Source organism: Leptonychotes weddellii, chromosome 3 (genome assembly GCF_054177405.1).
Source record: "Leptonychotes weddellii isolate Sample4059 chromosome 3, ASM5417740v2, whole genome shotgun sequence".
NCBI lineage: Eukaryota > Metazoa > Chordata > Mammalia > Carnivora > Phocidae > Leptonychotes > Leptonychotes weddellii.
Window position 1 is genome coordinate 99,646,941 of NC_138371.1, and position 24,980 is coordinate 99,671,920.

The following is a 24,980-nucleotide window of genomic DNA, read 5'->3' on the forward strand; positions in this document are numbered from 1 at the left end:
TCGCCTTGGCGGGCCAGAGTTCATGTTACTCCCTCTCCCCCAGTTACTGCCACTCCGGCCCCCTCTGGAAGGAGTACCGCTGCCTGGAGGGCCTCCAAAAGGTTCGTCTCTGTGGTAGCCATCATGGTGATCTCCATCCAAGGAGCTGGAGCGCCCAGATTTTGGCACTCTCTGGGAAGGTCCTGGGCCCCCTCGGCCTGAAATGAATCAAAATAATTCCACGTTACTTTTTTTTCTATCAGAGACTATTAATCGGTAACTCCCGGCACAAACTCAATGACGACAGTGGAACCCTCTGGGTCTTAAAAACAGTTCTGAGGACAGCAGCATTAGAAGCTGTGCCTCTACCCTCTAGTCAACCACTATCTCATTCCCACCCAGGTTGTGGTCCTGCCCCTCAGCAACAACCAGACATGTTACCCAGGGTGTGTGATGGAAATGATGGGAAACCCAGAAGTGAACTTGGAGCACCTCTGGGAGTCACAGACCACACTGGGCCATGTCTCTACTCTAGCAAGTGCATCTTCACCCTCCTATGCCATTGGTGGGGGGGAGGGGGAGTGGGGGCATGGGGGGTTGTTATTCTATTGCCGGAGGGGGGGGGGGAAGACTTGAAAAGCACAGACTTTGGAAGCAACTAAGAAATACAAACTGTGGATGTTAATTACAATAGGTTTTACTATCATTATCCCACAACTATGTGGCACTTTCGTTTTCCTTTCAAATAGTGAAATAAAGTATTTCTTTTAAAACAAAAACATTAAAAACAACCAACCAACCACCTAGCTTTTAGAATTTTTTCTCCCAGGGGCAGTTTTTTTTGTTCCAGACTTGGACACACAAACCTTTTAAGTACATTAGAATTCTGACTTAAATTTTTCTTCTCATGGGCTGACAGGATTTGACCATATCTCCCATAATGCAGTATCAGAAAACTGTTGCCGACTTTATTTTGTCTTAACTTTTTGAGTGGAATTTGAATCTAGGTAAAACAAGGCAGTTAGGAAAGCTAGCCAAAGGAAAAATATTGGCTGCTTTTCCTATAAAGCACAGGCTAGGCCCCCCTGAAGGTACCTGGGCAGAGAAGATGTCAGCTAGAAAGCCATTTCCACACCAGCCATGTGGCCGTGGCTAGGTACCTACACAGGTGTCCTGGGTGCCCATACTGACAAGTGACAAAATGTGTGCTTAGGTAGGGAGATCTACTGGTGACATGAGGTAGTTTCTGAGGGTTTTGCTTTGAGAAGAACCAAACCACCATTAAAAACAAAAAGCATGGGGCGCCTGGGTGGTCAGTCAAGCGTATGCCTTCGGCTCAGGTCATGATCCCAGGGTCCTGGGATCGAGCCCCGCATCGGGCTCCCTGCTCCGCGGGAAGCCTGCTTCTCCCTCTCCCACTCCCCCTGCTTGTGTTCCCTCTCTCGCTGTGTCTCTCTCTGTCAAATAAATAAAATCTAAAAAAAACACAAAAAGCAAAACTTTGTAATGAGACTATAAACATGAGGCAGGTTAATTAGGCCTGCTTCCTAGCAGCCTCCAAACTACCACAGAGGCCGTGGCCCAGCCTAACCTGCATGGTGGCTCCTGCGCCTGGCTTAAAGTTAGTGCTACCTCTAAAATAACGATCCAAAGTTTCAAGTCGTAGAAATAATCTACTGCCCCCCTCTGATAACAACCCCTTCCAGACCATATTCCTCAAAGTGCTTGTGACTCTAGGCATTAGCAGTTCCTTCCGTACCCAGGCTAAAACAAAACATGGAACCCGGGAAGACAATTCTTCCTGTCACTAAGGACACCCTTGAGGGCAAAGAGCAGCCAGTGGTGGAGAACATGTTTGCCAATGAGAGTAGGAGTCTCTCTCCTGCTCTGGGGCACCTTGACAAAGCTGGAGGGGAACACTTGAACGAACCGGGGAAGGGAATTCTTGGAAGCATGTGGAGGAGATTTATGCAGAGGCTGAGCTTGCAATCACCCGAGTAAGGGGTCTGACTGGCTATGGTGTGAGTCCAAACAAGCTGCATTTGTACCATACTTGGGAACACGTGCCTTTGCACAGCCTAAGCCCTACAGGGTAGAATGGAGAAAGGACCCTGGGTTTCCTGTCAGGAACAGATGGAACAGGAAAAGAGGGAGGGGCTATCCTGGTAATGAGGCCTCCCGTGGTCCCCGCAGCTTTCCTGGCAGCTTTCTCCTGGAACAGTATCACTGGCCTCCGCTTACCTTTGCCTCCTCGATCCTCAGAAGGACCCCCTGGGGCTTCCATTTCTCTGTGCTCCGAGGTCCCTGGCCCATCATGCCAGGGACGCTTTCGGGGTGGCAGGGATGCCATGTCCATGCCCTGGAGAGAAGAGGAACGTTCTCTGCTAGCTGGGGAATGACCATCGTGAGGGGGATGATCAGGGCGAGGAGCATCACGGAAATGTTCATGACCTGGCCCTGAAATAGGAAACACAGGTTTTGCAAGGCTAAGAATCTGCAATCTCATATTCAAGTACAGTGTGACTATTTCTTTTTGTTGTTGTTGTTAAAGATTTTACTTATTTGACAGAGAGACACAGCGAGAGGGGGAACACGAGCAGGGGAAGTGGAAGAGGGAGAAGCAGGCTTCCCGCGGAGCAGGGAGCCCAATGCGGGGCTCGATCCCAGGACCCCAGGATCATGACCTGAGCCAAAGGCACACACTTAAGGACTGAGCCACCCAGGTGCCCCCAAGTACAGTGTGACTAAAAGCAGATGGAAATTATAGTTAATAAGTAGCAACTTGGGGTGGCTGGGTGGCTCAGTCACTTGAGTGTCTGACTCTTGGTTTTGGCTCAGGTCATGACCTCAGCATTGTGAGATTGAGCCCAGCATAGGGCTCTGCGCTCAGCTTGGAGTCTGCTTGCGATTTTCCCTCTCCCTCTGCCCCTCCTGCTCATACTTTCTCTCTCTCTCTAAAATAAATAAAAGCTTAAAAAATAATAATAATATTAAGTAAAAAGAATAAGTAGCAACTTGAGAACCAATATTCATTCATGCAAGAAACATGTGACTACCCACCGTAGGCCAGGTTAAGTCACATCGTGAGTACATGAAAAAGGTCAAGATTAGAAATCAACATACCTCTTAAAAATTATTGAGATTTAATTTAATTTGAAACTTGTATCTAATAATATTTGCCATATTAGCAATTAAAACTGAGAAAACTTTAATTCATTTAACTATATTTTCCAAAAACAAAACAATTTAGTGAAAAGAGCAGTACTGTTTTCTATTCTAGGCAAATCCCTCTGACGTCTGTCTCAGTAGAAGAAAGTTGGACTCTCCCAGCTGTTTCTGCATTCATTCTACGGCGATAAACTGCTGCTGACTGAAGGATTTGCAGACAGTTCAGCATCCCAAAGAGATGTGAGTTAGAAAACAGAGGACCTGGTGGACACCCACCCCCAGGGGTCCTTGGACCACACTCTGAGCCGCTAGGCTTAAGTCACCAGAAGCCACAGCAGTTGTCCTTCCTTACCTGGCTCTCTATTTCCATCCCAGGAGTCTGGTTTCCGTCCTCCTTCAAAGCGAGGGAATTCATCAGGAGTGGGGAGTAAACCCTTCCTTCCTCCTACACAACAGAACAACATAACACCACACTCACAGACTGTTTCAGGTGTGTCCCCAATAACCTAACTCTCCACCCCGTCCCTTGCCAGACTCAGTGTGTCCTCAGCACACGCTCACCTCGTGGGGTACCCCGACCTCGACCTCTGAGATCTCTTCCTCGGGCTGCTTCATCAGAAGGATCAAAATTCTCCTCTGGACCAAAGTCTTCAGGACCAGGAAAACTGTCCCTTCCTCTTGGGGGGGCACGGCCCTCATGTCTTGGGGGTGCTCCTCTTCTAAAGCTGTCAGGGAAAAAACAGCAAAATATCCACCTAATGGAATACAGCTCTGAGTTCATGTTTCAAAGAAGCATAATGGTATATGAAAACATGATATTAATGTTAAATGGGAGAAAAACAAAATAAAATTATGTATTTTTTACAGGCAATATTATTACAGGCAAAAACAGGCAAGAAGGTAAATGTAGGGTCGTGCTCATTTCCTCCTAAAGCTTTTAGGAATAACAATAGCAGTGAATAAGTTTTAAGTGCTGATAATCATGCCAAGTGCTTTACACATATTATTTCATTTTATCCTCACCACCACATCATTCTCCATTCTACCCATGAGTACGCTGAGGCACAGAGAGGTAATGTCATTTATTTAAGGACACACAATAAGTGTTGGGATTTGAACTCAGCCAGTCTTGACTCCAGCCCAGGCTCTTTGCCACTGCCTCCCAAATATTTTTCACTATCATTTACATTTTTATAATGAACATTTATTATTTATATAATCAGAAAAAGTGGGGTACAGATTCATGCCTGCCAACTGTACCAGAATCCTTTGAGAACACCTGCTCTCCCATCTGCTCCAGCCCACAGCCTCTACACAGGGCTGGCCATGAACTTCACCCACGCCTCCACAGCTGATGGTTATACAGGCGGGCACTTGGTTTATGGGCAGTCCCCCCACTGGCTAGCTGGCAGCCTGGGGCCCTGGCTGATGGACAGGTTCACTGTCCCTCAGGATCTAGACTAGAGGCCGAGTTGGCCAGGAGTACTGCCAAAGCCCAGCCATTATGAGGAGGGAGCACCTGAGCAGGAGGAGACCTGTGGGGAAGCAAAAAGGGGGCCTCCAAGTAGGAAAGGTGCATGAGCACAAGGAGAAAGGCCTCAGGGCTGGAGAAAGGATCAGAAGGAGCAAGGGCATGGGGCCAATCTGCACGAGTGGCCAGGCCTTCCGCTTTTTCTTGAGTCTCCATTCAGGTATCTTTGACTCCAACGTTTCACTTTGCAAAATTTCAAACTTATAGCAAAGTTGAAAGAACAGAATAACAAACATCTGTGTGTCCTTCACCTGGTTTTTTTGTTTGTTTAATCAGTTCTTAAGATACTGCCACATGTGCTTTATCTTCTCTCTCCATCTATTTAACAAATCCACTTTTCTAAACCATTTCAAAATCAGCTGCTAACAACATGAACCTCATCCATAATACCTCAGTATGTTTCTTCTAAGAACAAGGATTTTCTCCTACATTCCTACATAATACTACTATTATCACTCGAATAACATATGATATTATATAATATAATCCAATTCAAATTTCTCCAATTGTCCTCAAAATGTCCTTTACAGTTGTTTTTAAATACAGATTTCAATCCTGATCATATACTGTTATTAATGGCCATGTCTCTTTGTCTAGTTTATCTAGAACCCTTCTATAGTTTATCTTTCATGTTAGACGTTTTTGAAGGATCCATGCAGGTATTTTATAGAATGTACCCCAATTTGAATTTATCTGATTATTTCCTCATGATTAGACTCAGGTTAAACCTTTTTGGCAAAACTGCTTATACCTTCTCACAGATGCCAGTTTGTCTCCCTGTTCATGATGTAAAAGTGATGTGGGGACCAAATTTCACTGTTGCAAAGGTACACTTTTGTTTCCTTTGCATTTAAGTAGTCTGTGGATGATGTTCCCACACAGTGAGAATATCCCATTTCTCCATAATCTTTTACCAGTGGTTTTAGCACCCACTGATGATCCTGGGCTGAATCAATTAGGACACTGCTTATAAAGGAAGTGACTTTCTAAGTCTATCCCTCCTTCTACACTGATTACTTGGTATTTTACTGTAAAAAGCATTTTCCCTTTCCCAATGCACCACTCCAGCTAACTTCTTAAAACTTTCTTGGTCCTGAGGTACCTTGATGACCCCTGCTCCTGCACGCAAAGAACACGTGCCCAGGACACTGGCTGAAAGAACCCCCTAAGATAAAGGTGGAACTGGCTGAAAGGAGAGGAGTGGAGCAGGAAGAGTACAGCAGAGGGCGCTGTGTCCCTGGGACAGAGTCGGGGAGAACCCCCCACCAAACACCAACAGGACTCGTTTGTCAAGGCATCCATTACATGACCGTCCTAGTCACGAAAGTAAAGAGAATCTAATGTGCCCTCATTAGAAACTGGCTCCTATTGGGGCGCCTGGGTGGCTCAGTTGGTTAAGCGACTGCCTTCGGCTCAGGTCATGATCCTGGAGTCCCGGGATCGAGTCCCACATCGGGCTACCTGCTCAGCAGGGAGTCTGCTTCTCCCTCTCCCGCTCCCCCCTCTTGTGCTCTCTCTCTCAAATAAATAAATAAAATCTTTAAAAAAAAAAAAAAAAGAAACTGGCTCCTATTAAGGACTAAATGTCTGTGTCCCCCACTAAACTCGTATGTTGAAGCCCTAATACCCAATGGGATGGTATCTGGAGATGGGCCTTTGAGGGGTAATTAAGGTTAGAGGAGGTCATGGCGCGCCTGGGTGGCTCAGCCAGTTAAGCGTCTGCCTTTAGCTCAGGTCATGATCTCAGGGTCCTAGGATCAAGCCCCGCCATCAGGCTCCCTGCTCAGTGGGGAGTCTGCTTCTCCTTCTCCCTCTGGCCCTCTGCCCCCCCACCCCACCCCATGTGTGTGCATGTGCATGCTCCTCTCTCTCAAATAAGTAAAGAAAATCTTAGGGGAAAAAACTTAGAGGAGATCATGAGGGTGGGGGCCTTGTGATGGGATTAGTACCCTGATAGGAAGAGATTCTCTCTCTGCACCAGTCCAGGACACAGGGTGAAGGTGGCTGGCTGCCTACAAGCCAGGAAGAGAAGTCTCACCAAAAACCCACCTGCTGGACCATGATCCACAACTTCGAGTCTCCAGAACTTCGAGAAAATAGATTCATGTTGTTTGAGCTTCCCAGCCCGTGGTATCTTGTTATGGCAGCCCAAGCTGACTAGTACATCTCCTGATGAACTGACCCCCCTCCCCATTTAACACTCATTTATTCACCAGTTACTGAGCACCTACACCGTGTCACCACTACTGCTCTGCGTCCTGGGGACACAGAGGTAAAGTAACAAAGCCCCTGCCCTGGGGAAGCCATCATGTTCCTGGCAGATATATGTAATAAAGAAATAAACACATCACTTAATGTCAACTAGTGCTAAGTGCTATGAAGAAACAGGAAGCAGGGTAGAGGAACTGGGCTAACAGGAGGAGGGATCTAACCGGACTGAGCCACAAATGCCTGGGAGACTGTTCCAGGCAGAGGAAACAGCAAGCACTACAGGGCAGGAGCACGCTGGGCATATCTGAAGAGCAATGGAAAGCTGTCAACAGCACAAGAGTCTGGGCTATGGCTCTGTCACTGACAGATGCAATACAATAAAACTGAGGCACAGTAAAATCTGAAACTGCACAAGATGCAAAAGTTCAAGAAATCGATGAAAGTTACATTGATGCCAAAGCCACTGGAAATGAGGCTCTTGCAGACTAATATAAAGCCATTTCAAAGAGTGAATCCTTGGATACCACTAAGAGAGGCCCTTGAGAAAACTAGGAACCCTTAAATCTTTTTCAAAAACCCCCTTCTGAAAGCTGCTTTCCTGAACCCCTTGATTTCACCGCCCTTGGCCATGTTATCAGCCCTTCTTTTCTAACACATCCTGTGAGGATGGGGGAATGTCAACCCTGAACTCAGTCCCCCACTAACGACAGTCAAGAGAAATGGGATAGGCAGAGCTGCAACCGTGACAGCAGGAGTGCCCCACGGCATGGGCACTGCAGTCGGCCAGCCCGGCCTGAAGCCGCTCCCACACCTCCACCTGGCAGAGAGTCAAATGCTCTGATCCTCAGCACGGCCCCTCATCTGCAAACTGCTGACAAGAACACCGGTCTCACAATTCACCGGCACAAAGAAATACTCAAGCATCACCACCACGGACGATTCTCAATCTCCTCTGAGATTCACTAATGCTTGTTTTTTCCCTCCTTATTTCTTCTATGCCTTTTTTACCCCCAGCAAGCTGAGAGTGCAAGCCTGACCTTGATCTAATTGAACAGCAAGATTAATTTTCAGTTTGACTTGACTGTGTTAAGATCTTTAGGCAATTACAGAAAAACTATCTCACAAAAACTTATTCTCAATCTCAATCTAGATATGTACATCATTCTAACCAAGAGAATCTGGCGACTTCTAATCAAGTTCCAGAAACTTCATACTATACTGATCCTCACATCTCTTTTAAAAGGACCAAAGAGGGGCGCCTGGGTGGCTCAGATGGTTAAGCGTCTGCCTTCGGCTCAGGTCATGATCCCAGCATCCTGGGATCGAGCCCCGCATCGGGCTCCCTGCTCAGTGGGGAGCCTGCTTCTCCCTCTCCCTCTCTCTCCCTGCTCATGCTCTCTCTCTCTATCTCTGTGTCTCAAATGAATAAATAAAATCTTAAAAAAAAAAAGTTTAAAAGGACCAAAGAATAAGCAAAAATAAAAAGATCTCTAAATTGTAAAGATAAAAAAGAAGCATAAAAGGTTAAAAAAGCATAATTACTTGCTTAAAGTCTAAATGTAAACCTAGAGAGGGTAGAACTAGTAATCAATATAGTGCCCTCTGCCCAAGCAAAAGATGAAAGAGACTTTTGCAGAACAGGTCAAGAGCTCCAGGGAAGAACTAGACCCACAAAGCATCTGTCCCACCTTTCTTCTCTGCGCCCTCGAAAACGTGGGTCCTCAGGATCCCGGGGGAATCGTTCATCTCCAGGTCTGCGGCCTTCCCAAGCCCCTGGAGGGCCCCGGGCTGCTCCCCGGCCATCCCCCTCGCTGAATTCCCTGTGATCAGGCGGAAACGGAGGCCCGGGGCCCCCACGCCTCCACTTCTCTTCTTGTGGTAAAGGTCCTCCTCGCCCCTCAAATTCACGTAATCGGTGGCCAAAGCGCTTGTCCGGGTGGAAGTCATCTGGTCTGCTGAAGTCATCAGGGAAGTCGGGGTGAGGGCCACGCCTATCAGGGGGACCCCTGCAGTCCTGGCCGCCCCGGAAAGGCCCCCTCTCGGGCCCGTGCTCAGGGCCGCTGCTCTGCTCATGCCGCCTCTCTGACATGGGGCCCATGTGATGGTTGGGAGGGCCGCGTGAGTCACCTAAAGGAAACAAAGCTGATTTTTACCTTGTCTTCCAGGAATCCTACCAGCACAGGTCTGATTTTCAGCATCTTAAAGTCTCAGAATGCATTCTTGTATTTAGAATGTTTTCCCTCCATAGTTCTCAGCATACTTAGGAGACAAATCCCTAAGGCACTATCTTAACGGAAGAACACAGGTTTTGGGGTGCAGATTTCAACTTTATCACTCACTAGCTAAGCACCTCCACCTCGGGTAAATTACTAATCTCAAATGAGATTAGCAACTACTTGCTGCTGTGAGGATTAACTCGGAAAGCATGCGACAGTCTCATGGGCATAAGAATGAGCGTGCCTTCCCTGCTCCCATTCTTCCAGGGACTTCCCTAGGCCTGCCTGCTCCACACCCAGGGAGGACAGAGAGAATTCATGCTGCAGGCCAGGAAGCCAGGCACAGGGAATCCACCTGGGCACCTGAGAGGGCCGCGGAGCCCTCAGCGGGTGCAGCAGCTACCCTGCCGTCATCCCTGCTGGTGCCCCTTTAGCCCCTAGTTCGTTCAACCTGCTTCCTTAACTCACACTTCCCTTCTTTCCTTCTTTCTTTCTTTTTTTTTTAAGACAGGGAATACTTTATTCAAACCCATCAGAGAAATAGACAGCTTGGGTCCATAACAAAGCACATTTTGATTCTTAACAAAATCCTCTGTAAGGTGTGTGGAACCACGAGCCTCGCTAATAACTGCCTGGTGACCCATCAGCCCTTGCTCATACTTCAGTTTCGGGGTCATATGGGCATATTTTCCGCCCCTTTGCATGAATGAATGATATAGATCCCTCATCTATAATAACTACCACCATTCTTTGCACACAGTGTTGGGAAACCCACTAAAGATTGTTTTAAAAACATTTTAATGTGTGTAATATATTCAAAGTCCTGAATAAAAATAGAATTAAAATTGTGATGGTTAACTTAGCTTACTTCTGAACCTTGAAGGGATTTGTTCTCCTGGCTACTGTGCAGCCATTGTTAATGTGCAGCTATTTTCTGTCAACATACAATCCAAATCAAGCATTTTTTAAAAGTAGGTAGCAAAGGGACCCTCTTGCTCTAAAACAACTACATTTTTAAGATAAAATTCCCCCACCGCCCCACTCATACCTTTCCCTCCTTCTCCCTGGCAATAAAGATGACCTGCCTTCCCTTGCGTCACAGCCAGCCAGGATTCCTCCCCTCCCGATGCCCTTCCTCTTCCCTTTTTGTTCCTTTCTTTTGGCCATTTCAATCCCGCCTCACCATTCGACATGTATAAAAAACTTGGAAATGTCAGTATAAATAAAACACCATTAGAAGGGTTCTCTCTTCTCTTAAGCTCTTCCTGTGCCTTCTGCCTTCTGGTCTTTCCTTCATTAAACCAGTCCTCTCCCAGCTGAGGAAAGCACCTTCTAAGTTGCATCTCTGTTCAGTCAGTTTGCAAATATCCCAGGTCCCTTTCCTTGTGGTAAAGAGGCCCCCTCACTTCTCAGTGGGTTCCTGCATCTAACGGCTTCTTCTCTGACTTTATGTTGCTTGAACTTGGTGTGATCTCAGACACAGCAGACTTTGACCTGAGGAAGCTGAACACATTCCATTTGGACTTACCTATGAATAATAATCCTCCCATTACCTCTATCTGTTTAAAAGTACCCTGGCTCCTCCAAGGAAAGAAACCCACCACTACAAATTAGAAGGGATGTGGCCACCGGTGATGGGGCGGCGGCGTTGGTTAATCCAGTAGGGGATGGCAGGGCCACTTTCTCGGCTCTCCCTTCTCCCTTTGGTCCCTGGGAGGAGAAAGAGAGGAGGAAGAGAGAGAGAGAGAGGTAAAGAGAAAAGGGGAAGAGCAAGGAGGAGAGGGAAATAGGTGGAGACAGACACAAGGTAGGGGAGAGGAAGAGAGGCAGGCTCTCAGTTTGTTGACAGCTGTACCCTGTGGGTAACAGACTCTTCTTTTCTTAGGGTCCCCAAATTCCAAAGATGGGTTCTTGCTTTCTCTTTTTCCCTGTTGGCCACCACTTCCATGCAATGAGACTATAATAACGATTTTCCTACTTCCTTTACTGCTCCCTTTCCTAGGATGTCCTGCTTCTCCCAAAGTCCTAGGGCTGCAAAATGCTAATGAGGACTTTTCTTAATCTGATAAAATGAGGGCAAGAAATGTAACATGCGCCACAGAGTGCTGTGGGCTCACCTAATTAAAAATTAAAAGGAGTGAAGTTCTTTGAAGTGCAACCTCCACAATACTCCTGGTTCTCTGGCCTGTGTCCTCCCTGTGAGACAGTGCACTGACTTGAACACCTCTGTCTCCGACCTTCCCTCCATCTACACCACTCAGTCCTGCCCTCACCCTCTCCAGCCAGCGGCCTACCACCCCCTCACTCCTGCTCTGGCCCTGCCCTGCCCTTGTGACAGCAGAACACCTCAGCACAAGGGGCTGCCTCAGCACTTTCAACTCCTGGCATTAACTCAACTTCCAAACAGCCTCACATCTAAATACTGGCAGGTCTTATCTCTGTGCTTTCCATAGTATCCCAAGAACCCGATACATCAGTACATGGCTTTCTTCTTATCAAATCGTGCAAAACAATATAACCAGCTAAAGAATTTAATACATGGCACAATTTGGGGGTGAAGGGGGGAATATTAAAAACACTATTAAAATCTCTAAATTCTTTATCTCATCAAACACTGTAAGTGGAAGCAGTTCGGCTTTCCAGGAAGCAAACGACATGCACTTGCATTCAGTGCGCACAGGAACCACTCCCATTCCCAAGACGTGGACAAGGCCAGCCCAGGCCCAGGTCCAGGCCCTGCTACTAGGGGTTGTCCCAGCACTTCCACTGTCAGCTTCTGGTAAGTGAGGAGCTTATTTCCTCAGGACAGCATTTTTAGCTAACTAAAGCGAGTCTATGAAAACATCAGGACAAAGCCTTTACCTGAAATGACTGCTCCTATTTTTCCTATAGGGTTCAAATGACCATTCTATCAATTACTTACCAATAAACTATTTTTTTTGTAAGATTTACCCAGAGGTGGTAGAATACAATCTCTTATTCAACCGAGCAGATATTTACCTTTGTTAGGGCCAGGTCCTTGTCCAGGGTTAAGAGGGGGGATGCGACCTTGTGCTCCCTGCTGCCCTAGGCCTGGTATCAGGGGTGGGGGGCCTGCGTTCTGTCCTTCCTGAAAAGATGTTTTTAAAGCGGGGGTGTGAAATCATAGGATTGTGCTTCATAAATAGCAATTTTATCACAATGTGACAAGATAAAAACACTAGGTTGCCCCAAAGCCTCCAGCAGTAAATATACAGCTAGTGACATTATAGCAAAATTGTCCTTAAATTGGGGGAAGGAGATACTTCTCTTACCATAATAAAAGGAAACACTTATATTTTAAACCTGCTGATAGGTTTTATTTAAAGTGAGATCTTTACCTGTGATGCCAAGAACCTAAATGGAAAGTCAGAAATCGTAACATAACACTCTGCACAAAGGAGGAACTTCCGGCAAAAGTAAAGATCTGGAAATCTGCCAGGACAGGTAAACTCTGCTCTCACACTCGGGACTCTTTTCCAGCTACAAAAAATAACCACTCCTCTCAAGCGGCTAGGGCTGGGTTTGAAGAGGTGGAAGAATACGAAAGGGGTTCGTGATGAGATATTCACATTGGCTTTCTCCTATCAACTGCCTCTTCTCTACCTCAGCATTTCCCCATCCTCAGCACCCTATGGCTCATTCCCAGCTGAGTCACCTGGGATCCTGTTGGACTCCTTGGGTCCCTGAAGATACAAACCTGTTGCTCTGAGCTTGTCTCCATGCTCTGGAACCCCAAAGCTCGCCCCAGCTTGTCCCTAAGATTGTCTTTTTACCTAGCCATGTCTAAATTCTGAGTCTCCACACTGTCCAGTGACCTTGGATTAGGTCTCTTAACAAACAAACCCATTTCTTTATTTAAAAAAAAAAAAATGCATTTGAACTGGACCTACTATGAAAATAGCAGTTTCAAAACCATCCATAGCAAAATTGCTTGCACATTCAAACTAGCTACATGAAAGAGCAACCTTGATAGGCCATCCAGCATTGTAGCTACAAATAACTATCATTAACTCAATACCTATAATTTCTGTCCTCCTTTGTTTCCTGTCTCCTTCACCCAAGGACTGCTCTTATCAACATCTTTCATGCTATTACTTTAACACCAGAAAGCAATTCCACTAAATTAAAACAACTGGTTTAAATAATGAGCCTCATCGAAGTGAAGAAAGTCAGATTTCAGCACATAAAAAATAGGGGCAAAAATTTTCATCAGGCAACTCTTGAGATCTGAAACGTCCTATAATGCATCAAACCTTCATACTCATTCTATAGGTCAACTAAATCTTTAGAGCCATTATGCTTTTCATGTATAAAATCTTTTACTACTTAATAAAAACTCTTGCTGAACTGTCCCAGAAACTCAGGCCTATCCTCTTGAATCTGACACGTTTTTAATTTCAGTCATAATGCGGTAACTAAAGTTCATCACTGTTTTTGTCCTCCCAATGAAAGCTGTTAATTCATTACCATAAGGTTAGGGAACTGATACTATAAACACATACAAATGCTCTGTGTGTTAATAAAACATACAATACTGCAAATTTTACAGCAGTTCAGGACAATAAACCTAGATTTATTCCACTCATCCTAAATTCTAAAAAGTGCCCAACAGATTCTGGAAACTCAACTACTCTTCACTGCTGTGACACTTGTAAGTCCTGGAAGACCTATGGAAAAGTAACGCTTAACCTACTTACTCAGCTGGTTATTTTAATTCGTTAACCTAATAGTCATCTTCACATGACAGATTCTCAGAGGTGTTTGAAAAAGCAAAACAGACTGTGTTTTTCACATGCAGCACCTGCAGCACATCCTCTCCAAGTGGACCGAGTGCCTCTCAGTAAAGACCCGAGGAGTCAACATTAGCTCACTCGCTCACTCACTTTCGGTCCACAACTAACTTCAGGGACACAAACGCAGTAGTTCATACCTAAATAATGCTTCCAGACTATGAAACTGAGAAAAACATAAAAACCACAGAGCCAAACAGTGCTAAATCCATTCATGCTCATGCAGTCCTTCTGTAATTCCCCCACAAAACCTGAACCCTCCTCACACCACTTCTCAAGCACAGGCCCAGCGAATAAAACTTTGCTGACAAAAACAGAATCCTCAAAAAAGGGCCAAGACAATGTCTACAGAATTACTCCCTCCAGTAAATAAATTTACATGTGAGTGGAAAACAACTTGAACAGCATTTTGTCCAAAGGGTCACCATTTAAGAATGCATAATTCTGGACTCAGAGATCTCTAAAAGCATTCACTGAAATGAAAATAGTGAGATCAGAGTCTCCCATACACTTGTGAATTAAATACTCCATACTATCTTAAAGAGTAGAGCTGGCAGGCAGATCAGCCCACGAAACACCAGGCTACAAACTAAAGAGCCCAGAAAAGGGGGACCTGATAGGCTCAGGGCCACCCCTGCTTCCACCTCAGGGCCACAGCTCTTTTAGAGCCCGGGGACAATTATGAACAGTATTCAATTGAGAGTTGATCTTTTCTGGAATGACTTCTATTAAAAAGACTCATATTACAATATATTTAATGGTCTTGTTTACTCATTTCCTTCTTCAGCCATGATGCTACTCTCAAGCCACCATCACTACTTGAGAGACACTGATACAAGCCGTGACTGCTTCCACAGCATTTGGAAGTGCCGCCTCCGTGCAGAGCGTATTTTCCCAATGTGCAATGCCTATAAGTTAAAAATAAATAATACCTGATTGAAGGGGGCCCGGGGCCCATCACCTAGCAGAGCTGTTTTCTGCTGCTGGAATGGTATTGGCCCTTGAGATGGATGTGGCCCTCTTGCCGGGTTCTGCTGTCCCTGAGGTCCAGGGGGCCCTTGCATGCCACCCTGGGGTGGCGGCCCCAAAGAGCCCTGGGGTGGCCCCTGCTGACCTTGTGAGCCTGGAGGCCCTCGCAATTCCTGGGGGGGGCCCAGCATGGACCCTTGGGCTGGAGGCCCCTGCATGCCTCGCATCTCCTGAGGGCCTCGCATCTCCTGAGGGCCATGTCCCAGCAGTCCACTTGGAGGGTGAGGTCCTCTCATCTCTTGAGGCGGATGGCCCATCATCATCCCTTGGGGAGCAGGACCCTGATTTTCTCGGGGGCCTGGAGGACCCTGCATTCCTCTTGGATTCAATCCCATCAGAGGTCCCTGAGACACAGGACCTTGGATCCCTTGAGACCCTGGCCCACCTTGTATCCCATGAGGATGAGGAGGTCCTTGCATTCCTCTGGGACCAGGTGGTCCCTGCATACCTTGAGTACCAGGAGGTCCCTGAGGGCCCAAGTGACCCTGGGGACCAGGTGGGCCTTGAGGGCCTATGTGACCTTGTGGGCCAGGTGGACCCTGAGGACCCATATGACCTTGAGGACCAGAATTACCCTGTGGTCCAGGTGGTCCTTGAGGTCCCAAAGGGCCATGAGGTCCAGGATGCCTCTGCATTCCTTGGGGCCCATGCATGTCCTGAGGCCTCGGCAACCCCTGGGGCGGGCCCTGGGGCCCTTGTGGTCCCATGAATCCTTGTGGCCCCCCACCTCCCTGATGCAGTGGAGGACCTTGTGGTCCCATTTGTCCCTGGGGTCCAGGGGGTCTAAACTGTCCCTGTGGACCTGGAGGCCCCATTTGAGCCATGTTCATTGGCATCTGCTGAGATGGATGGGGCTGCTGAAAACCTTGAGGAATCTGAGACATTGGACCTTGTCCTGGAAAGGGCTGGGGTCCAAGGAGAGGGGTGCCAGATGAAGGAGGAGGCTGAATTTGCTCAGCCTGTTTCTGTGCAAGTCTTTCAATTTTAAGTTGCTGGAAAGAAAGGAAAAAAAGCATACTGATAAATACACCAGAGTCCTTGAAGATGACAATACTGCTATCACTTATTTCATTGGGGGAGCCTCAAGACAAACATAAGGCATTGACCTCTCAACACTCCACAGTAACTAGAATCCGTATAACATTCAGATATTCTGAGAGCACACAAGCTTCCAGACTCACTCTAGACTCCTTCTTTTTAAATACTGAAAAACAGCAGTCAGGATTATTTATATCCATCCTTATTATATTAAATAATTTACTAATGCTTTATCATTTTTGGTTAATTGTCAAAGGTGCAAAAAAAATAAGAGCAAACCACTTGCTCTAGAGCTGACAGAAAAATTATTTTATCTGTGGATAAATAAATGATCCAAGTTAAAACTATGTTGGCTTTATCTTTCCTATTAAAAAATGTATATGGGGGGGCGCCTGGGTGGCTCAGCTGGTTAAGCGACTGCCTTCGGCTCAGGTCATGATCCTGGAGTCCCTGGATCGAGTCCCGCATCGGGCTCCCTGCTTGGCAGGGAGTCTGCTTCTCCCTCTGACCCTCCCCCCTCTCATGTGCTCTCTCTCATTCCCTCTCTCTCAAATAAATAAATAAAATCTTTAAAAAAAAAAAAAATGTATATGGGGACGCCTGGGTGGCTCAGTTGGTTGAGCCACTGCCTTCGGCTCAGGTCATGATCCTGGAGTCCCTGGATCGAGTCCCGCATCGGGCTCCCTGCTCGGCAGGGAGTCTGCTTCTCCCTCTGACCCTCCCCCCTCTCATGTGCTCTCTCTCATTCTCTCTCTCTCAAATAAATAAATAAAATCTTTAAAAAAAAAAAATGTATATGTAGGGGTGCCTGGGTGGCTCAGTTGGTTAAGTATCCACTTCTTGATTTTGGCTCAGATCACGACCTCAGGGTTGTGGGATCAAGCCCCGCCAATCAGGCTCTGCGCTTGCGGGGAGTCTGCTCCAGATTCTCGCTTTCCCTCGCCTTCTGCCCCTCCCCCTGCTCTCTCTCTCTCTCTCTCTCTCTCTAAAATAAATAAATAAATCTTTTTAAAAAATGTATATTTAATTTAGGTCTGCTCACTGCTTGACTCATCTCGTTTTAAAAGTCTTAGAAACAGAATTCTTTCACACCTGAAACCCTTCCCTTCTCCATAAGAGCATATCAATAAAAAATGTTATCAGGGGCGCCTGGGTGGCTCAGTTGGTTAAGCGACTGCCTTCGGCTCAGGTCGTGATCCTGGAGTCCCGGGATCGAGTCCCGCATCGGGCTTCCTGCTCGGCAGGGAGTCTGCTTCTCCCTCTGACCCTCCCCCCTCTCATGCTCTATCTCATTCTCTCTCTCAAATAAATAAATAAAAATCTTTAAAAAATAAATAAATAAAAAATAAAAATAAAAAATGTTATCACTATTTTCTTAGATCATCTTGAACGCCCCTAAAGAGTATCACACACCTCCAGAAGCTGTGGGTTAGTATACTGTAATGTGGCCATTTCTTGTTCAATTTCTGCTTGTGTTTTCTTCTTCTCTTCCAATTTAATATCCTCTTTTCTGTCGTTCAGTACCTCATTTGGGGCAGGAATTGGAACTTTATTTTGCATCCAAGCCTTGGGAAAGAAGACAATATTAAATATACCCTAAGTGTGTATATTACAATGAGGAAATGAGAAAAACATTCTGTAATGTCACTGGCTCCTTCCAACCAGCCGAATACAAGCCAGCCAGCCTGGTATACTGCCTTTATTCTAATGCTCCTTCTTGTGATGAGAATGGAGTGAGGCAAGCACAATACCGGGCAGAAACTACTAACCTGATAAACACTGTAAGATCTTATATGTTATTGAAAATGAAAAGCCTGCCCGCCTCTTCTAGAGGGCACATGCACTTTGTGTTGAAGGGACAAATAAAGCAGAAGACAGACAAACAAAGTAGAGGAGAGTCAATGTACTCTCTCTGCTCCATGCTTCTTTCTTCTCCTTCCTCTGATAGCGTTGACAGTAAGAAGTAGGTGAGAATAAAAGAAGAGCTGCAAGAGTCATGACAAACTCAGCACTAACTGCAGAGCAGCAGATGGGGTCTTGGTCGAAGAACACTCCAAAGAAATCTGTAGTACAGAAACACTTTCCACAGATGAGACAGTGCAAGACGGACTCACCAAGCAGGACCTCCCAGTGCATGGACAAGGTGGGGCTGCTGCTAGTTACTCACCTGCTGGAACTGAGCAGGAATAGGTTTTGCATAAGGAACTTTCTTCTGAGGAACTTTTTTCTGATCCTTTTGCATCACCTCCTCCATTCCCCAGTCCAAACCTGGAATTGTCATTTCAATTTCATTTGATTCATCTTTCCCTGTAACCACAAAAAGAAGCAGTTAGCCAAGGAAATGAGTGCAAATAGTCATGTCATCAATAAACATATTTTTAAAAGAATAGATTTTAAATAATATGCAGTTTACATCACTTTTATCAACATGTCTCAAATCATTTTGGCATTTTCAAAATAATTTAGTATCATGAAGGTAAGAAACAGGTCTACAAAAATTTTATAAAGAGGGGTGCCTGGGTGGCTCAGTCGTTAAGCGTCTGCCTTCGGCTCAGGTCATGATCCCAGGGTCCTGGGATCGAGCCCCACATCGGGCTCCCTGCTCAGCGGGAAGCCTGCTTCTCCCTCTCCCACTCCCCCTGCTTGTGTTCCCTCTCTCGCTGTCTCTCTATCTGTCAGATAAATAAATAAAATCTTTAAAAAAAAATTTTATAAAGATAAAACATACAGGTACAATGTCTCTTACCCATCTGCTCTTGTTCCATAGCTAATTTTAGTTGTTCTGGTATTCCCATTCCTGGAATTACTGCCAGGCTGTTAGGTTCAAGGTCATCTATAAATACGAATACATTTATTGTCAACAGAAATTTTATAAACATAGTGGCCCAATAAAATGAACACTTTATAAAAATGAAACTTAATCAGTAAACTATAAAACTAAATTTAGTTGTATATAATCTTTTCCGTAACTAACACTTTAATAAGAGAATATCAGATTTCACAGAAGGATAAATGTGTAAGAGTCTCACCATATTCTACTCCATCTTCAGACATTCCAGGCAATAGGTTGAGATTATATCGATCTCGCATTTTATCACCTGGTCGGTTTCGGGTCCAGAATTTGCTGTCAAAATAAAAGTGATGGAAGGGGTAAGGGGAGGAGGATGGTTTCAGCGTGCTTCTGGGCACTTAAGAGTACCAAGCCCCCTGGTAAACATAACAAAGTTTTACAATGCCTTTCTTCTAAAAATTTAAAATGTCAAAATATTTTTTAATAAGAAGGCAAAGCAAAATTTGAATAACAAAGTCATACTCAATATTCTATCTCCCTCTTATTACTACATACTTATTTATAAACAGCTATAAAAATGTTCCTAAGAAGTTGGACTACAAATACATTAATCTATCAACAAAAATAAATATAAATCTTTATTTTCTGCTGCTCCATGAACACAGTAATTCCTTGTCATTTTTGATATAAAGCTTACCTAGTATGGTCATTTGAACCTGAGCAGAGAATATGTCCAAGAGGATGCCAAGCCAGACTCCAGATCATTCCTTCATGGGCCATCTCCATCCCACCCACTTCCTTCTCTACCCTGTAACAGCACCACAGAAAAAAGTCTTTTCACAAAAGTTACCAAAAAAAAAAAAAAAAGACTTTTTTTTTTTTTTTTTTTACTGTAACACAAAGCTACCAAAGCCTGTTACTTTAAATCTGGTCAGTTCCACATGTTTCAGGGGTATTCATTTGTCATCAGCAATGTATTCTTTTATTTGAGGAGTACTTCAGAGGGGAAAATGCTTTGAGAATTAATTCACCAATAAGAAACAAGGAAATCTGCTTTACTCTCCTTTAATGACTTCCACATCCAAAAATAGAGGTGCTAAGTTTTCTATTCCAAGCTGGGTTTATAGAATTGAAAACTGCAGGAAGTCTCTGATATAGGACATATGAACACTCAGGAAAAACACAAGACATTATGTTTTACACTTTTGAGTGCTCTCTTCATAAAATATACAACTTCTTTACATAATAAGTATTACATACCCAACATGCCAGAATAACAAAGAGCCATCGGACCCTCCACTGGCAAAAAGTCCTTCATGAACAGGATGCCAGGCCACAGCTGTAAAACAAAAATGTGGGCAAAGGCAAATTATTAGGATTTCAACACACTACAGCTAATAGTGAGAATGAGAAGCATGCCACAACCACTGACCTGTGGCTTCTTTCTTATGACCTCGGAAGACTTGAAGCTCTTCTTTCAGGTTTCGGATATCGAAAAGTTTACAGAGGTGATCACGTGATGCAGTGAGTAGCCAATTGCCGTTGAGATTTAATTTCACTTCCATTACTGTGTTTTTATGGGCATGACTAGAAACAAAGTACCAAGAAAATAATGTCAGAATTCAAAACAAGGATAAATCGATACAATGGCCATTTTTGTTAAAAAGCACATGGGTCAAGAGGCAAGAGGTATGGCCTCTTGGCAAGAGGTTTAGACATTACTTCAAGTGTACTTTTAACTGTGGTCTTGTGATGTTACATGCTTTATTACTTCTTAATGTCCATTATTTAAGTACAGTTTTCATTAACCAATTAAAATAGCAGCAGAGCTTCAACTGTATAAAACACCTTATCTGTGAAGCAGGGGAAGCACTTGAACACATAAATTAATATTCAATAAAGCTCATTAAATTTTTAAAATTCAATGAAGCTCCTCTCATTAAGACAAAGCATTAAAAAAGGGCATAGGATAGTTTGAGGGTTAATTTGAACTAAAACCACTACAAGTCAAGGCCTGGAAAATACAGATCTCCAAGAAGCATCAGTCACAAGGTGCTCTATTTGGTTGTGGCCACTGGAGTTAGGCAATAAGGCAGCCTTGCTCCAGCCAGCTCACTCTGGATTTAGCTCACTTTCCAGTCAGAAAGACCAGGATACAGGGGTGTGGTCAAAAAACATGCTAGTAACATGTTCATTTGAGTGTTAACAGATAATAATAAAAAATAGTAATATAAAATATGATATAAAATATAATATATATAAAATATAATCATAAAAATAATTTTAAAAGGACAAAACCTTATTATGAGGTTGCATCATAAGCAAGCACCTCAAACAAAAAACGAGAACGGATTCAAAACTGGGGAGAAAACTCCTCTACAAATATATGTGGTGAGATGGAGAGGGCTGGGCTGTGTCTAGTAAGTGGCTGCCACATCAGCTCCATACAGTGCCAAAATGTTATCATGAGGAGAGACTGCAACCTAGGATAGTAAGAACCACCTTCTCCTCATCTTCCTCCCTGCCCCCCCCCTTAGGGATACCAAATTAAATGTAGATGCATATAGCAGAACAAAAATCGTATTTAATTAACAAGAAGACCCTAGGTAGAAGTTCATCTGTTGTCTACCCTGGTTTTTGGTGAATACACAGGAGGAGAGAAGGCTCAAAGTTAAAGAATACAGGCAGCCTTGTTCCCTTTTGTTTAGGGACCAAGGTGGGGTTCCTATCACTTACAGTGTTGCAAGACTCTGCCCAGTCTTGGGATCCCAGAACTTGATTGGCTGTTGACTATCTTTACTTCCTGAAACAACTAACCCTTTTGTTGGATGCCAGTCTACACATTTCACATCTGCACCATGCCCTGTTGGAACAAGTTAAAATAATACCTAATCAGTCATATATTTAAAGCAGCACTCCATTCTAATTTAAACGAAAGCAGACAAACTTATTAACTGTTTTGATCCTAATACTCAGTCATCTTAACCCTTTTGAGAGACTCTTGTCTTTGTGTGGGGAAGACTTCTGAATAGAGCAACCTCTTTTGAGGCCGAGATGCACAGGAACAGTTTCTCTTCTCCTGCAGCTAAGCTCATCTTCTTGCCTACTTCCGGTAGGCCAAAGATTTTTGGAAGCTGTGTCACTCAAGCCCCATATTTAAAGCTTTTCATGCTTTTCCTGGATGATCACAATTCTTGTCATTCACTCTAGTTTTCCCACTTTGCAGTAGTCCTTATAGATCAAAAGTCTTAAATTCAGGTTCACATGCCAGCGTTTTCTAGATGTGGCAGTAGGAAAAATACTCTGATGGAATTCCATTTACTGAAACGCCAAATGAGAAAAACAATCCCTGCTTCATTCACACACATGCCAGATGAGATGATGTTAAGAGCTGCTCTGTTGAGTGCTTACTACATGTTAGGGTGTGACGGAACAATTAAAAGCATCACCTCTTTAAATCCTCACAAAATCCTGAGGAAGGTATTACCATTATCTCCATTTTACAAGTGAAGAAAAGAAACAGAAGGACTGGAGGGGTTAAATAAGGCGTCCTAGTTTCCAAAGCCTGTCAGCAAGGACAGGAGCTGGAATCTGAACCTGGTCTACAGGATTCCAGAAATAGTTCTCTCAATCACTGTGCTAGAGCATGAGGTCACTTCATAAATGGAACACATTAACTGATACTAAAAATCACAAAAGTGAAAATCAGAACTTATATAACTGAAAGAAATTAGTAAAATTTTTGAAAAATCGAGGTGCCTGGGTGGCTCAGTCATTAAGCGTCTGCCTTTGGCTCAGGTCGTGATCCTAGGGTCCTGGGATTGAGCCCCACATTGGGCTCCCTGCTCAGCAGGAAGTCTGCTTCTCCCTCTTCCACTCCCCCTGCTTGTGTTCCCTCTCTTGCTGGGTCTCTCTCTGCCAAATAAATAAAATCTTTAAAAACAAAAAAAAGATTTTTGAAAAATCAGTGCTGTCCAGAAAAAGCCTCAGGAACATTTTATACAGCAAATGCACTACAAAGCAGGTAAGAGTGAGGTGAAGAGTATCTGAAACAGGTCCCTCTCCAACCAGGACTAAATCCAGCTTCTATGAAGTCTGAGGTGGGAAGGAGGAAGGATATGGAAGAATAGCAAGAGAGGGAAGAAGGGAAGAAGGAAAAGATGATTCTAGGAGCAATGGAAAGTGAATCTGCACCAATTCAGAAGGGGAGTGATTGCGTCTCAAATAGGCATGGACTTATCTAAAGACAAGACCCTATGCTGGCAAATATGTAGGGAGATACCAACTGCCTGGACAACAGTTTGGCAATGTGTACCAAAGCATGAAAAACGTGTGTATCCTACAACCTGAGAAGCTCATGCCTCAGAATTTACCCTAAGGAAATAATCGATGTCCAAAAAGATTTGCCTACAAGAATGTTTACTGATAGCTTATTTTTAAATGCCCTTTAGGAAATATATTACAAAATATATTTCAGTATGGCATATGTGCTCAATAGAATATGATGCACCTGTTATGATACTATAGTAATTTAATGATGTAATTAAAATGTTCATGATACTATCGAAAAAAAGAAAAACACCAGTGTGTGCAACATTCCTGATGCCACCAGTAAAGGACAGATTAGTACCATGAGTGTGTGTGTACACCTATCTAGAGAAAAATGCAAGAAGTCTAGACACCAAACTGTTAAACAGAAAGAATATTAAGCTGAGTAGAGGTATTAAGGTGATTCTTATTTCCCTGTGTTTTGTTTTTATGTTTTCTTTTGGATTTTTTTTGTTTGTTTTTATATTTTCTACAATGAACATACATAATTTTGTAACTGGGATCTAAAGGTGGGAAAGGGGAAAAGAGGTTTTGTTGTTACTTTGATTTTATTAAGAAAAAGAACTGAAGATGGAAAAATTGACTAGAAAAACAATTCAGTCCTCCAGTCCCTTGTTTGGTTTAAGAACTTTTTATTTTCAGGGTTGTTGTTTGGTTGGTTTTATTATTATTTATTTAAGTAATCTCAACACCCAATGTGGGGCTTGAACTCACAACCCCAAGATCAAGAGTCATATCCTCTCCTGACATAGCCAACCAGGCACCCAAAGAACTTTTAATGTCATTAACAATTTGATCCTAAATATGGGCAGGGAATTAAAAAAGCTTTATGGGTCACTATCACCCAAAATTAAATATTATGTATAGATATGTGTGTATTTTAACCAGATTTGGAAAATACATGAGAAAACACTTTTAAAATGTGATGCACTGTGCAAAAAAAAGTTCATACTCTTAGCAGCCACCTCTACCCTCACCTTTCCTGAGACACTTTTGTTATAAAAGTATGTTTAAACAAGTGTATGCAAAAAAAAATAAGAAACCCATCAACCCATAAAAAAAGGAACAAGAAAATATATTTTAGCTGCTTTGAATTTGTTTTCTGACATTTTCTAAAATGTATTTGAGGGGCGCCTGGGTGGCACAGTTGGTAAAACATCTGACTCTTGGTTTCAGCTCAGGTCGTGATCTCAGGGTCATGAGACTGAACTCTGTGTCAGGCTCCAAACTCAGGGCGGAGACTACTTAAGTTTCTCTCTCCCTCTTCCTCTGCCCCTCCCCCTACTCTCGCTCTAATAAATAAACCTTTAAAAAATTTTTGAATAAAATAAAACGTATTTAAGTAGAACCCAAGCAAGTGAGGAATCCCATCTATCCTTTTCTGCTAAATGAATTTACCCAAATCCATACATATCACTAAATATAAATCCAACTGATTGGTACTGATTCTTGGGTATTATTTTATTGGTTACTGTCCTTAATAATAAAAATACTAGTACTACTAGCAAGTACACATTCTTCTTATATGTATGGTACTATTCTAAGCAAAGTATGTATACTGACTAATACTTTACATATGAAAATTACAAGGTACAGATAGGTTAAACAACTTGCCCATGATCACATAGCTGATAAGTGGCAGAGCGGACATCTTGAATGCAGGGAGCTGGCCCCCAATCCATAGCTCTTAATGCCTATTCTATTCTGCCTCCTTAGATGTGGAAAGGTTAGTCTAAGAGTTACAGGAGGAAAAGAAAAGAAAATATGTCTCTTCCTATTTGCTTCTATATGCACAAAGACTCACTGAAAGACAGCAGACAGGGAACAGATGGGAGGGCAGCTATTCAAGTCTTTACATTATTTTATTTCTGAACCAT

The 24,980-nt window shown here is 43.9% G+C and overlaps 2 protein-coding genes across 2 annotated transcripts in view; both read right to left on the bottom strand.

The window, feature by feature from the left end:
- Positions 1–6: 6 nt before the first annotated feature.
- Positions 7–8,962, bottom strand: LOC145720587 (uncharacterized). Its single transcript, XM_081814667.1, has 5 exons — positions 8,578–8,962; positions 3,709–3,872; positions 3,500–3,592; positions 2,221–2,436; positions 7–197 (listed from the first exon to the last, which is right to left on the bottom strand). Exons 1-5 carry the CDS (start codon positions 8,960–8,962, stop codon positions 21–23), a joined length of 1,035 nt encoding a protein of 344 aa, XP_081670793.1. The 3' UTR covers positions 7–20.
- The window catches only part of LOC102744043 (pre-mRNA 3' end processing protein WDR33), a 90,458-nt gene continuing 74,355 nt past the window's right edge, over positions 8,878–24,980 (bottom strand). Inside the window, exons 8-19 of the mRNA XM_031036767.2 lie at positions 21,511–21,637; positions 20,207–20,361; positions 20,035–20,113; positions 19,472–19,582; positions 19,013–19,107; positions 18,730–18,816; positions 18,151–18,290; positions 17,397–17,549; positions 14,849–15,937; positions 12,106–12,214; positions 10,707–10,815; positions 8,878–9,016 (exon numbers count right to left, since the gene is read on the bottom strand). Coding sequence (XP_030892627.2) covers positions 10,709–10,815; positions 12,106–12,214; positions 14,849–15,937; positions 17,397–17,549; positions 18,151–18,290; positions 18,730–18,816; positions 19,013–19,107; positions 19,472–19,582; positions 20,035–20,113; positions 20,207–20,361; positions 21,511–21,637 — 2,252 coding nt within the window. The 3' untranslated portion in view covers positions 8,878–9,016; positions 10,707–10,708. The remainder of the gene's footprint in view (positions 9,017–10,706; positions 10,816–12,105; positions 12,215–14,848; positions 15,938–17,396; positions 17,550–18,150; positions 18,291–18,729; positions 18,817–19,012; positions 19,108–19,471; positions 19,583–20,034; positions 20,114–20,206; positions 20,362–21,510; positions 21,638–24,980) is intronic.